This window comes from Eptatretus burgeri, chromosome 5 (assembly GCF_056783735.1).
Source record: "Eptatretus burgeri isolate ZD-2024b chromosome 5, Ebu_testis_v1, whole genome shotgun sequence".
Lineage (NCBI taxonomy): Eukaryota > Metazoa > Chordata > Myxini > Myxiniformes > Myxinidae > Eptatretus > Eptatretus burgeri.
Genome location: NC_140965.1, coordinates 67,448,720 through 67,461,182, shown reverse-complemented (window position 1 = coordinate 67,461,182; position 12,463 = coordinate 67,448,720). Strand labels below are relative to the sequence as shown.

At 40.6% G+C, this 12,463-nt stretch overlaps 1 protein-coding gene across 7 annotated transcripts in view; it reads right to left on the bottom strand.

Annotated features, from left to right (window-relative positions):
• The window catches only part of RABGAP1 (RAB GTPase activating protein 1), an 86,299-nt gene that overhangs the window by 48,919 nt on the left and 24,917 nt on the right, over window positions 1-12,463 (bottom strand). For 4 of the 7 annotated variants that reach the window (XM_085882239.1, XM_085882232.1, XM_085882233.1 and 1 more), the window contains exons 3-4: window positions 8,368-8,572; window positions 4,657-4,834 (exon numbers count right to left, since the gene is read on the bottom strand). In XM_085882239.1, coding sequence (XP_085738365.1) covers window positions 4,657-4,834; window positions 8,368-8,572 — 383 coding nt within the window. The remainder of the gene's footprint in view (window positions 1-4,656; window positions 4,835-8,367; window positions 8,573-12,463) is intronic. The other 3 variants (XM_085882235.1, XM_085882237.1, XM_085882238.1) reach the window with 3 other exon arrangements.

The following is a 12,463-nucleotide window of genomic DNA, read 5'->3' as shown; positions in this document are numbered from 1 at the left end:
ATATATATATATATATATATATATATATATATATATATATATATATATATATATATATATATATATATATATATATATATATATATATATATATACATATACATATACATCGGCGTATAAAAAATAGTGTGGTAGATAAAAAAACATTAGAAAGGAAAAAATAACTTGCACCAAAAACTTTAACAGTTTCACGCTCACGCAGACGCTCACGCCGGGGGTATCGCTATAGCTCTCTGTTCTTCGAACAGGCGAGCTAAAAACGAAAAACGAAAAAAACGATAAATGTATAAACAGGCGAGCATTGGGCGGCTTTGACACCACTCTGGTTTAATGCTATCACAGGTGATGAAGGTTGTGGTCAAATTTCATTCAAATCTTATGTGTAGTTTCTGAGAAGTTGCAAGTATTTGTGGACGGACGGACGGATGGACGACGCGCTATCCCATGAGCTCCCCGGAACTACTTTACTGGTGAGCTAAAAACCATCCCTGGGAATATGATAACAAACGAACTTCAGTTGGAAGCCGTCCTGGGCTCATTTACGATCCTGAAGAGAGCCCTCGGCACAAAACTTTGAGAACAGAAAATTTCACAACTTGGTCCATGAATCGTGACCCCTTACTGAAATGAAGGTGGATGCTTTGAGCCTGCCTTGGGAGAACTCCCTTCCACATTCTGAAGCCCGCATATGTAGATACAAATCGAACGCACGCACGCACGCACGCACGCACGCACGCACGCACGCACGCACACACGCACACACGCACACACACACGCACACACGCACACACGCACACACACACACACACACACACACACACACACACACACACACACACACACACACACACACACAGCAATCTTTCGGGAATCGGCAGGTTGGAGTCAGTGTGATTACAGACTACGGTACGTACTGTATACAACCCAAAAACCTTGAGTAGCTTTCACCGAAAAACGACGTTACATTTATATAAACATTTCAGGGAGATGTTCACAAACATTATTCTTTTTTAACAGCTGCATGTGATGGGTGGAAAAAAATGGGCTGGTAGATAATAAAAAACACGTTAATGCAGCAAACGGCTCAGAAATCAGGGGTTATCAAATATATTTTGCTTTGAAACTCACAAAGAGAAACATTTAACCAATGTAAAGCAAATCCGATAACCAAATGCTTTAGATACAGGTACGAGGACAAAGGAAAAGCTGAAAGTACCTGCATAAGATACGGGATGAAACTTTGCCACCCGGCACCAGTAACAGGCATGGCATTCCCACACACCCACGGAGAGTCCATTCAGATTCAAATCTACCCACATGTCCCACATCTGTATGTGCTCTATACGTACCTCTATCTTGTAGTAACTGTCGACTGCACATCCCGATCAGGACATGAACTGTACTGTACTGTACAGCTCGGTAAGTGACTGAAACACTCAAACGCTCCAACGGAACGCCTGGCTGGGCGAGCGATTACCAATTGCCGTTGATACAACTATTCACCCAGAAACGCCCGTGCAATGTCCGAATTTGACAAATCAACACTTTTTGGGGGAGTCGGAACTGCTGATACTTTCAAATCTGGAGCTTACATTTTGTAATTCTGGTTAGTTTAAGAGATTCTCTTGGTTATTCAAATGGGCAAATGAAATATAGCCACAGACGCTGGCATCTCCAGGCATTTATAAGCATTACAATATACCCAGCAATTTGCAGCGATGATGAACAGGCATTCGATATAATATGAGTGAGGAAAGTGGAAAAAAAAAAACTTTATTGTTAATAAATCGTTGCAGCCTGTTCCAAATCAGAGCATGGTTGAGCAGGCCAAAAAAAAAAAACACGACGGCTTCAGACCCCAGCGAGGTCACCCCAAAAAACGCCTCAAGACCCCAGACAGAGAGGTGGTTCAGGATCGCCTAATGAAGGATATAATTAAAGAAGGCCGTTATCGTAAAAAGGGGTGTTTTAATTCACCCAAACACCCAATTTTCACTCTTGCACTACTTTAAAGCTGAACAGGATTTGCATATCAGGTCAATTAATTAAATCACCACACCACAGATAACTTCAGGGTACCCTCATTAATCCTTGAAAGTTTCAACCTCCAAGGTCAAAGCCTCTCAGAAGAGTGGATGCTGATTACATACATACTAAATCTGGTGTTGGCTTCATGGTTAAAGTGGCTGGTTTAAGATCTTCAGGTCTTGAGTTTGAGCTCCTGTTCATCATTGAATTAACACCAGGTGAGGTTGACCCAGTCTGCCATCCTTCCAAAGTCGGTGAAATGAGTAACAGTGTATTGGTAACAGAGGGTATTGCATCAGCAATACAGCCACACCCATAAAAAATAATGCAACCAGCAGCCACAGGCTGCACACGATAGCTAATCCTAGTGCACTCAAGATCATTAGAGGAGGACCTTAACACAGCTGCAAAATGGGAAGATACTCGGCAACTTTCATTCAATTCAGCCAAATGTAAGGTAATGCAAATTGGCAAAGGAAATCGGAATGCAACGTATCACCTCAATGGTGAAGAACTACAAGTTACACAGGAAGGAAAAGACCCTGGTGTTGTTATAGACAATTAACTGGCATTTCATTAGCATGTTGCTGCATCTGTCAACAAGGCCAATCAGATGTTGGGTCTTATGAAGAGGTCCCTTTTCCAGCTCCATCAAGGATACTCTCCCACTCCTTTTCAACTGTATGGGTCCATCCTCTCCTAGAATATGGAAATGTAATTTGGCATCCAAGATTTAAAGCAGATGTTGATAAGAGAGAGATAGTGCAAAGGAAAGCTACAAAGCTAGTACCAGAACTCAGTCAACCGCATAGGAGGAAAAACTCAGACAACTGGACAAGTTCTCTGTTCTCAAGATGCGACGAGATTTGATTGAAGTCTACAAGATCAACAAAGGTTTAGTAGCCAGATCCCAAGCACTTCTTTGTTCCAGTGATATAAGCAAGCAACTAGAGGCCGTGCTCAATTTTTTTATTTTAAGGAGAGGAGTTATACGGCTCCACCAAAGAACTATTTCAGTAAAAGAGTAACTGAGAAATGGAATAGCCTTCCTCACTTAGTGATAACTGCAGCATCACTTCAAATATTTAAGAGCAGGTTGGACAAACATTGATCCTCCTCTCACCAAGTTTTACCCCAACCCAACCCAATCAACCAGATTGATGGAATGATCAGAAGATTTAACAGGACTACCTTTTACTTCCATATGATCATGATGAAAATAAGCACAATAACTCACTTCTCATCTCAAGTTTCCATGTTTATAGGAAATTGATAGTAAATGCTGTATTACAATTAAAGTAATACAAAATCGGGTGCAGATTTTACATCTGTGCTGCGTCGTCATTTTGCAAATGAGCACGACAGCTGAAAACCGTTTTTCGAAAAGCTCTGTTACGGGCTTGCCAATTGGACACTAAACATTATGTGGAGCCATTTGATTGGGCCAGGAATGTCGTTTCTATGCGAGACCAAATGTGTTTTGGTGCACATTGTTTTTGGCAGCCAAGATGTCAGGAAAAACGAGAGAGAGTTTCTTTGAAAATATTCACGAAATGGCTGTTTTCTGTCAATTCTGATGATTACAGACTTACAAAACTCATTTGACTGAAGGGATGGTTCATCAGATTATCGTTCGTTAATATTTTATCTGGTAATTTTAATACATATATTATTTGTTTGTTTTTGTATACAAAGTCAAGACTCGTGGAAGAACTAGAACACAGAACGGATCAGGACGTAATGTTGTATGCGACCTCGAGTCATGAAAAAGGAGTAAAGATATTTTTCAAATATAACCAAAATAATTAAATTACCCAGTTTTGAGTAGTAAGCATAGCAATTTGTTTATCCATCATTCTCTTTCTATATTTTTTGTTCCAATAAAACGGGTTTACACAAATCTTAATGGATTACCTCAAAACGTTTTGAATAATCCATTTTTAATGTTACTCAAGATTGTCAATTTGTGCAATGCTGCAATTTAGAAAAGAGCCACATTTCAATTTCCATCTTTTGAACTCAAAAATGGCGAAAGACAAATCTTGGACTTCACACTGCAATGACAGACTTTCCTCACAAGGAGAAAAAAGTTTGACTAATGAATAACTGGCTCAGCCCAAATGATTAAAAACCCCTTCGTAAACGAAAGAAAGTCAGATTTAAACCCAATAAATCAATGTGAATAGACCTATACATACTTGCTCAACATGAAGCTTTTTTTTAAATGAAGGAAGTGTTAAATATAGATCCTGACAGATGGTTAACATAAAAAAAAAAAATTTAAGCTAAAATATTAAGATAAAGGGCTAAATAATAACCCTCCCATGGGTTCCGTTTTTTTTTTTTTTCATTAGAAATGAACAAAAAGAACCACAATATTCACAAAATTCTTAGTTTTTAAAAATAAGCAATTTACAAGATAAAACTAACTTTGCACACATTTTTTTTTACTTTACATTAAAAAAAAAAAACAACCAACTAAAACACCCATTGAAACTAAAACAAAAACATTCATCAATCACGACGAAGAACAAGGAGGAAAAACAAAAATAAAAGGAACCAAACAATAACAAAGTGGTTCGATAAAGAAAATACATGCGCATGAACAACACAAAAGTAAGTGCATACCTGACTGTTCCCTCAGCCATGTTGGGCACACAGAGCATCACCTCTATAGGAACCTGGCACTGCTCCCGGAGGATAGCCATCATGCGTAAAGCCTCAGCCTCACTTCGCGGTGCATTCACTGAGGCTGAACCCAGGTAGGTCAGCTTGTTAAACTGGACGCTCTCTTCCTCCTTGCCTGCTGTAATCACAGGGAGGACAAAAATGCAGAGCAAAGAATCCACTCCCATTTAGCCAAAAAAACTCCAACTTTTCGATTTTGAGCAATTGTGTGGGTGGGGAAAGGGAGAGGGGTTGGGCGTGTGGTGTTAGAAAGGAGGGAACGATGGTGTCTGGTGGGCACCAGGATAGGAAAGAATGATGCCAGTACCACAAAACTTCCCTGCTCTGAATCACCTGCAGGAAACTGCTCAAATTGTGGTACACATTGTGGCCATTCCATTGTAACTTGGCAAAATTATCATGACTAACAAGGAAATCCAACACAGGTGGAGGTCATTCAGCCCATCATGCCTGCAACGACCTGCCTGCCTGTAACCACAACGACCCATCTACACAAGATCCAAGGAAGAAAATGCAAGAAAACTTTTTAATTCATGAAATAAACTTTTTTTTGGAGTTTTTGTAGTTTTTGTTTTTTTAAAATTTTTCCCATTTTCTTCACCTCTGAGGAAGGGGCATTGGCTTGGTTAAAAACACAAATCAACCACACAACCCCCCTTGACAAGACCCCCACCAACAGCACTCCATAGACAATCACCCATCAATGCTCAAACTACCTAAAAGTCTTATCAACATCCCCATACCTCTCTATCTCCATAACTTCCAGGTACCTATCTAATTCTAATTTAAACTTATCGACTTTTTCTGCTGTCACTACCTTTCCAGGGAGGCCATTCCATGCATTAACTACTCTCTGAGTGAAAGTCCCCTGCCTCACTACCGTCTTAACTCTCCTCTTCTATACTCTGAAGCTATGGCCCCTGGTTCTATTACTGTCTACTCTGTTGAATAATTATTCATCTGCACTTATTGTATCTATACCTTTCATTATCTTAAACATCTCTATAATATCTCCTCGTAACCACCTTCTTTCTAGTCTATAAAGCCCGTCTCCTTCAGCCGCTCCTCGTAGCTGAGTCTAGCTGTTTCCCACATTTTGGAAGATGATGCTCCTTTAAAAGTGAGATGTCTCTCCCCATAATTGTACATTAAAACTACCAAGATATAAAACTACAAAATACTTTAGGCCTTAGTTATTTTATAACTTGGTTTACGGATCCGCCGACGGTATATTTGCCGAAATGAAATACAAATATAAAACGCTTTTTATATTTATACATTTTCCACCGAAAGTGCAAAAGTTTCATAACCCGAAATGTAAACGTCGGCATTTATTTTCAAAATATTATTTCGTGCGTGCGCACCAAAATGCAGAGTCACCTTTAACCGAGCTGCGCAGTCGAACTGCGCAGTCGTCTTCGGTCATGGCGTCTGAGCAGTGGCCAGCGTGGTTCAGATTGACTGTTGTTTCTGGGGTGAAAGTGATTGTTTGTTGTTGTATTTTTTCTTTTTTTTCTATACCTTGTCGAGGCTCGTGTGAGAGCTAACACACAACGCACATCATGGGGGACATGAGACAAGAGAGGGGGGAGTGGGAAGGACAAAACAGTGGGGAACAGAGACATTAGGAGAACTGTGGAAGGGAGAGTAATGGGATGGGGAACATGGGGAATAGAAGATGGACATTACAGGGACTTTCAGGAAGGAAAGCAGGGAATTTGAAGGAGGTGGGTTTGGGGTGGATTAACGGGGGTAGAAAAGTTCGAGGATTTGGATGGAGGATGATAAGAGGTGGTGCTGAACAGATGTTTTGAAGGCCTGGAGGGAAGAATGGGAATGAATAGTGAGGGAGTTTATTCCAAAGGCGGGGAAAAAGAGGAATGAAAGAGTGAAGGTGAGCAGTGATTCATGATTTTGGTAGTTTTACCAGAAGGGGGTCGTTGGCAGACCTTGAGCATCCTGCGGAAATGTGGTGGGGACAAATCGCAGAGAGAGCTGGGGGGGGGGGCGAAGCTGGAGAGGAGACGGTAGAAGACAGAAAGACAACCAACCAACTTGCGGTGAATGAGTGAGAGGCCCAAAGACTCAGCCTCATTGCGGGAGATGCCAATGATCCAAAATGCCTTGGTTTCTAAAGCCGAGAAAGGTGGGAGGCAGGAACACCAGCCCAGAGTGGAGAGCAGTACTCCATCAGGCTGCGGACAAAAGCTTTGTAAGTAGTCAGGAACTCAGGTGGGCTGAGGAAGGACTTTGCACGACGGAGGATTCCCAATTGGAGACTGGCTTTGGAGGCGAGGTTTGAAATGTGGTTTTCCCAGGAAAGGTCATGGTAGATAGTGAGACCCAGAAGTTTGAAAGAAAGGTCTTCTTCCAGAGGATTGTTGAGAAAGTGGATGGGGGGGATTTTCTAAACGGTCCTTTCAAAGAAACATAGTGAGAGTGTGAGATTTGTCCGGATTGAAAGACATGTTCCACGTGTTGGACCAGTTTGTGATTTTATCCAGATCTGCAGTGAGCGAAGAAGCTGCTGCTTGTTGGTCTGAAGGATGATTGATGGTATGGAAGAGGGTGGAGTCATCAGCAAACAGATATAGAGGATTTTCCAGAGTCAGAGAGATCATTGATGAAAACCAGAAAAAGAACAGGGCCCAGAACGCTACCTTGAGGAACTCCAGCCTGGACAGGAAGAGGGGATGAAAGAACTCCATTTAGGGCCACACGGTGACTGCGACAGGAGAGGAAGTCTGTGAGCCATGAGTTGTTAAGAAGTATGTCAGCGGTATAAATTCGAGTGACTGTATTGGTGATTTATTCACGCAACATCTTGACGACGAATATTCTGGCCGAACTATTGCATCAATTCAGTGCAGCAGCAGGGATGATTCGCATGCTACTCTCGATCGTGCTGATTTTGTTTCCATCGAAAGTTGTACACCGCTGTTCGTATTGAAAGATTTCGGTGCCAAGTACGTCAAAGTTTCCCTGCGAGATGCTGATATTCAGCCTTCAACGGACCAGAAATCAGCCTTTGATGTGCTCATGGGGATGGGGAGACGGTATGATCAGATGCCCACTGAAAACTAAGCTGGTTATGGCTCCGATTGACCGTTTTGAACGTGTTGACTCCGAGTAGACACCTTTTTTTAATCATATCCAGCACTATGCACTGGTGTGCATGCACACATCTATGACTTGGACAGTAATTTTCTCAGCATCGTTTCCATATGTTTGATGATCCAACAGGTTCCTATAAGAAAAACATGTCAGACTATATTGTAAAAACAAGTTTTAATCCTTCTTTATTGTTTTTCACATCAGATGATAGAGTGAACAATGGCATCCTGCATTTGAATGGTTTTCCATCTTCAATGTTTTCTTAGATCCTCCTGGTCTGGGATTTATATTTATTCCCCCCCCCAACCTACCCTTGTCTTTTCCATGGAACATCCGAAAAAAAAAATCATTAAAAAATATAATTTCGAAAATTGAAATTATATTTATATTTCGACCTACCGACCCTACATTTTAGCTGAAGAACTGCGTAAACCAAGTTATAAAATAACTAAGGCCTTACATGCAAATAAATGTTCACAGTGAAACATTAAATGTGTGAAGGCTATAATTTTGGGGCAAATTATATTCGTAACTCACCAGTTGAATTACCTGGCAAAGTCTGCCCCCAAGGACACGATGGGGGTTGCTCTGAACTCGGAGTAAGTGTACAAGGAGTCACAGTCGAGCTGTCGTCATTTCCGGATCCTGATCCCTTCTCGCTGTCATGTGTTTGCTCTGTGGAATCACCGAGAACCTCCGCCAGGACTTGCTTTAGCTGCTGTTCACTTCCATTCCCAATGATCTGGGAAACAAAGGAGATGCAGTCATCTCAGAGTATTGGAAGGATGAAAATGAAGGCAGTGTAGCCAGTAGAGTTAAAAGAAAGATCTACATGTTGAACAGGTGAGATGGACAATCAGATGAATGTTCAAGCAGAGCAATGCAACTTAATTTTCTTAAAGTTACAAACTTTAAGTTGTATGAGAAAAAAAAAAGAAGTTAAAAAAAATAAAGCAACAAAAAAAAAAAAAGGTCAAACAATAATAATAATAATAACAAGGATTTCAATCAAAACATTTATGGCTAGTCTACCACTTAACCAATGACATCATCCTTAGAATCCTTTATTCCCCATTTAGAGTACAATGAGATGTGGCAAGTTTCAAATTTTTCTGACCATCAGTTTCAGAAATATAATGCTTTATTTTTTTTTGAGTTTAATCCAAGATGGCTGCCATTAACATGACAGATGTCACAATTATCATTAAAATATTGTCTAAGGGAGGGGTGGGGTTCGCTCCTACCCTGAAAATTGTGTCAATTGGACAAGTGGTTGCTGAGAAAAAAGAAAATAAAAAAATAAATACAAAAAAGGACAGCCTGGCCTGAAGCTCACCTGGATCAAGAGCAACAATCACTCAAACCCCCCGCAGACCCCCATATACCTGATTTTTTTAATGTCATCAACAAACTTTGGTAAATCACATGTGATGAAGGTTGTGGCCAAGTTTCATCAAAATCATGTGTTTCGTTTTGGAGAAGAGAGCAAATACCCATTTCGGGGGGGGGGGGGGTCAACCCCTTCCCACCTCCACCCCCGTAGACCCCTTAAATGAGCACAGATTTTGATGTAGTCGATACATTTTGGTACATCACTGGAGATGAAGGTTGTGGTGAAGTTTCATTAAAATTATGTGTTTAATTCTGGAGAAAAGCGCAAATACCTATTCGGTGGGGAGGGGGGGGGGTCATAGACCACCCCGTAAGATCCCCTTAATGAGCACAGATTTTGATGCGGTCAATAAATACACCTTCGTTAGGGATCAAATATGAAATGTGTAGCCAAGTTTCATCAAAATCATGTGTTTGGTTCAAACAACAATGACTGACTGACCAATTCACCTACGGACACTGCTCGATCGCATAACCTCACCCGACTAAAGTCCAGTTGAGTTTAAAAAAATAAAAAGGCCTGATAAAAGTGTCGAACAATAATAATGATTTTGATTAAAACATTTATGGCGAGTCTACCACTTAACCAATGGCATCATCCTTGTAATCCTATATTCCCCATTGGGAATAGAATGAGATGTGCCTGGTTTCAAATTTTTCTGATCAGCGGCTTCAGAGATATGCTCTCAATTTTTGTGTTTAATCCAAGATGGCTGCCATATCACGTAATCTATGACATCACAATTATAATTAAAATATTCTCCATGGGAGTCGCTCCTACCCTGAAAATTTGTCAATGGGACAAGTTGTTGCTGAGAAAAAAAGTTAAATAATAGAGCAAAAAAAAAAAATTTTTTTTAAGCCCAAAAAAAGTGTTGAAAATAAATAATAAAATATTTCAACAAAATTATTCATTTGTATTCTCCATATTCTCATAATAAAGCTTTGTTGAGAATGTATTGACAAAAGCTCAAATGGTTAAAAAAAAGTTATGGCCCGGACAGACACAAGCAAACAAAAGTGGTTGCAAAACCCCTTCCCTCTGCTACGCGGCGGACAGGCTAATAAACTTGCTTACTTTGCTGACAGTTTTAATCAAAAGAAAGAATGTTATATTTCACAAACATTCTACTCTATTCACTCTATAATTTGCCCAAGTTAATTTTCCATCTGCTTGGAAGTCGGGTAGCATCACCTTCATCAACCATCCATGCTGCTTCTATATGGGGCGAGCAAAAAAAAATCACTTCTGTTTCGCTGCAAAGCTCAGTGTTGGGTGCTTTGTTTTGAATCTTCACTTAAAATGAGTGAAATGAGACATTTTAAAAATTGTGAATTATTCTCACTCAGATTTCAACCTCACCATTATGAATATTATGAAGTTGATTAAACTTTCTATATACAAGACGATTTGTAATACCAGATACCACCGAGGGCGCTACACAATACACATTTACATGGAGAATTTGCATCCCCACCTCCCCCCCCCCCCCAATCCCCACCAAGCCTCTGTGATCATTATTATTTTTAAACACCCAAAACCTTCTCAGGCACACCACAAGTAGAAACACCAAATTTCAATTCATTCCATCCGGTAGTTAAGAAAAAAAAACAAAAAAAAAAAACAGCCTTTTTACAGCCATTTTTACCCTGCTGAGCAGGGGTTAGCTTTCTTGCAGGCTTCATGCAATCATGGTTCCCTTCTTGAGGCAATGTTTTTTTTATGGCTGGATGCTCTTCCTGACGCAACCATGGTCGCCTCTTACGACACACAGGGATATGGTACACTTATTCCAACCGGGGCATACACCGGGACCAGTGCACTGGTACTCATTTCGCCGACCTCGGAAGGATGACAGGCTGAGTCAACCCCCTGGTGTTAATTCAGTGGTAAACGGGGCTCAAACTCAGTACCCTAGGATCCCAAGCCAGCCACCCTAACCACTAAACCAACACCAGGCTTATGATCGAGTGGTGTAGGACTGCATAAAAGTCAAACACACAAGCCCCCCCCCCCAAAAAGTTGGGTTTCCGGGAACATGCTACTCAATGAATGGGGTTGGTAGGTAGGGATTTTTTTTTTTTGGACGTGTTTAAATGGAAGCAATACAGTATTTAAGATTCTACATCTTTCCAACTAGTATGTTGATCGTTGAAAACATATAGAATCATGAACTTTTACATGTCCATCTTGAGATACAAAATTTGGAGTAAACAGTGTTGTGTACACAAGTCAGAGGATTAAATGACACCAATTTAGTATCTCTGCTCGGTTTCCCTTAAACAGTGAAGCTGGTCTCAGCAGTGATAAAGACAGCACATCATTAACATGGCTCAACAGGACACATGAAGGAATTGAAGAATACGAACCTCACATTCTTCATCCCTCAAAATCTTGTATGTTCAGATATTACTCTTTCCAGTGACACAAATCCAATATTACACCCTTTGGGGGCATCCATGAAGTATAGACTCTTCAAAATAAGAAACATTAACCTACCCCCCTCCCTCCCACTCCAACTGATGGACTTTAAATTTAATCTGCATAATCCGACAACATCGCAATTGTTATAAACCCCCCCTCACACCCAGATACCCCCCTCCACACTTCCCCCTCTCCTTCACCTCCTCCCTCCCTCCTCCCTTTCCCCTCACCTCTCCACTTCCTCTGCTTCCCCTCCTCTTTTTCCACCCCCTCCTCCCCTGTAATCCCATCAGTGAAACGACAGGTGGTATTTGCTGGTATAAAAGAAAATGTGAATAAATACTGTTTGCAGGGTATAAACAGACCCCTCTCCCAACAAAGTACAGTGTCATCTATTAAAGGTACACACGAAACTGAGATGATAACAGGATCTTGCAAACTCTCTTACTTTGTAACAAAACTGGCTTAAAATAATTTTCAAGAAATTCAGTTCTGTATTTAAAAATATTAATTTACACCTCCTTTTGATTTTAGACCAATGTTCACAAAATGCCTCTTCTTCTTCATCAACTTCATCACAACATACCTTTTCGTTGTTTTTTTTTTGGTGTTAGCCGTTTTTTTGCCAGATATAAGTACATCAAATGCAGAGCTCATGGATCTGACATCTTGTGTGTCTTGATGACCACATCGGCACTTTAAGTGAAGAAAACGAGAAACACCAAACGTCTGCACGGCAGCCATGACTTCTGTCAAAGTCAGGAATAGCTATCCAGCGTCCATTTATTTCATGGCTATATTTCATTTTTGCACATG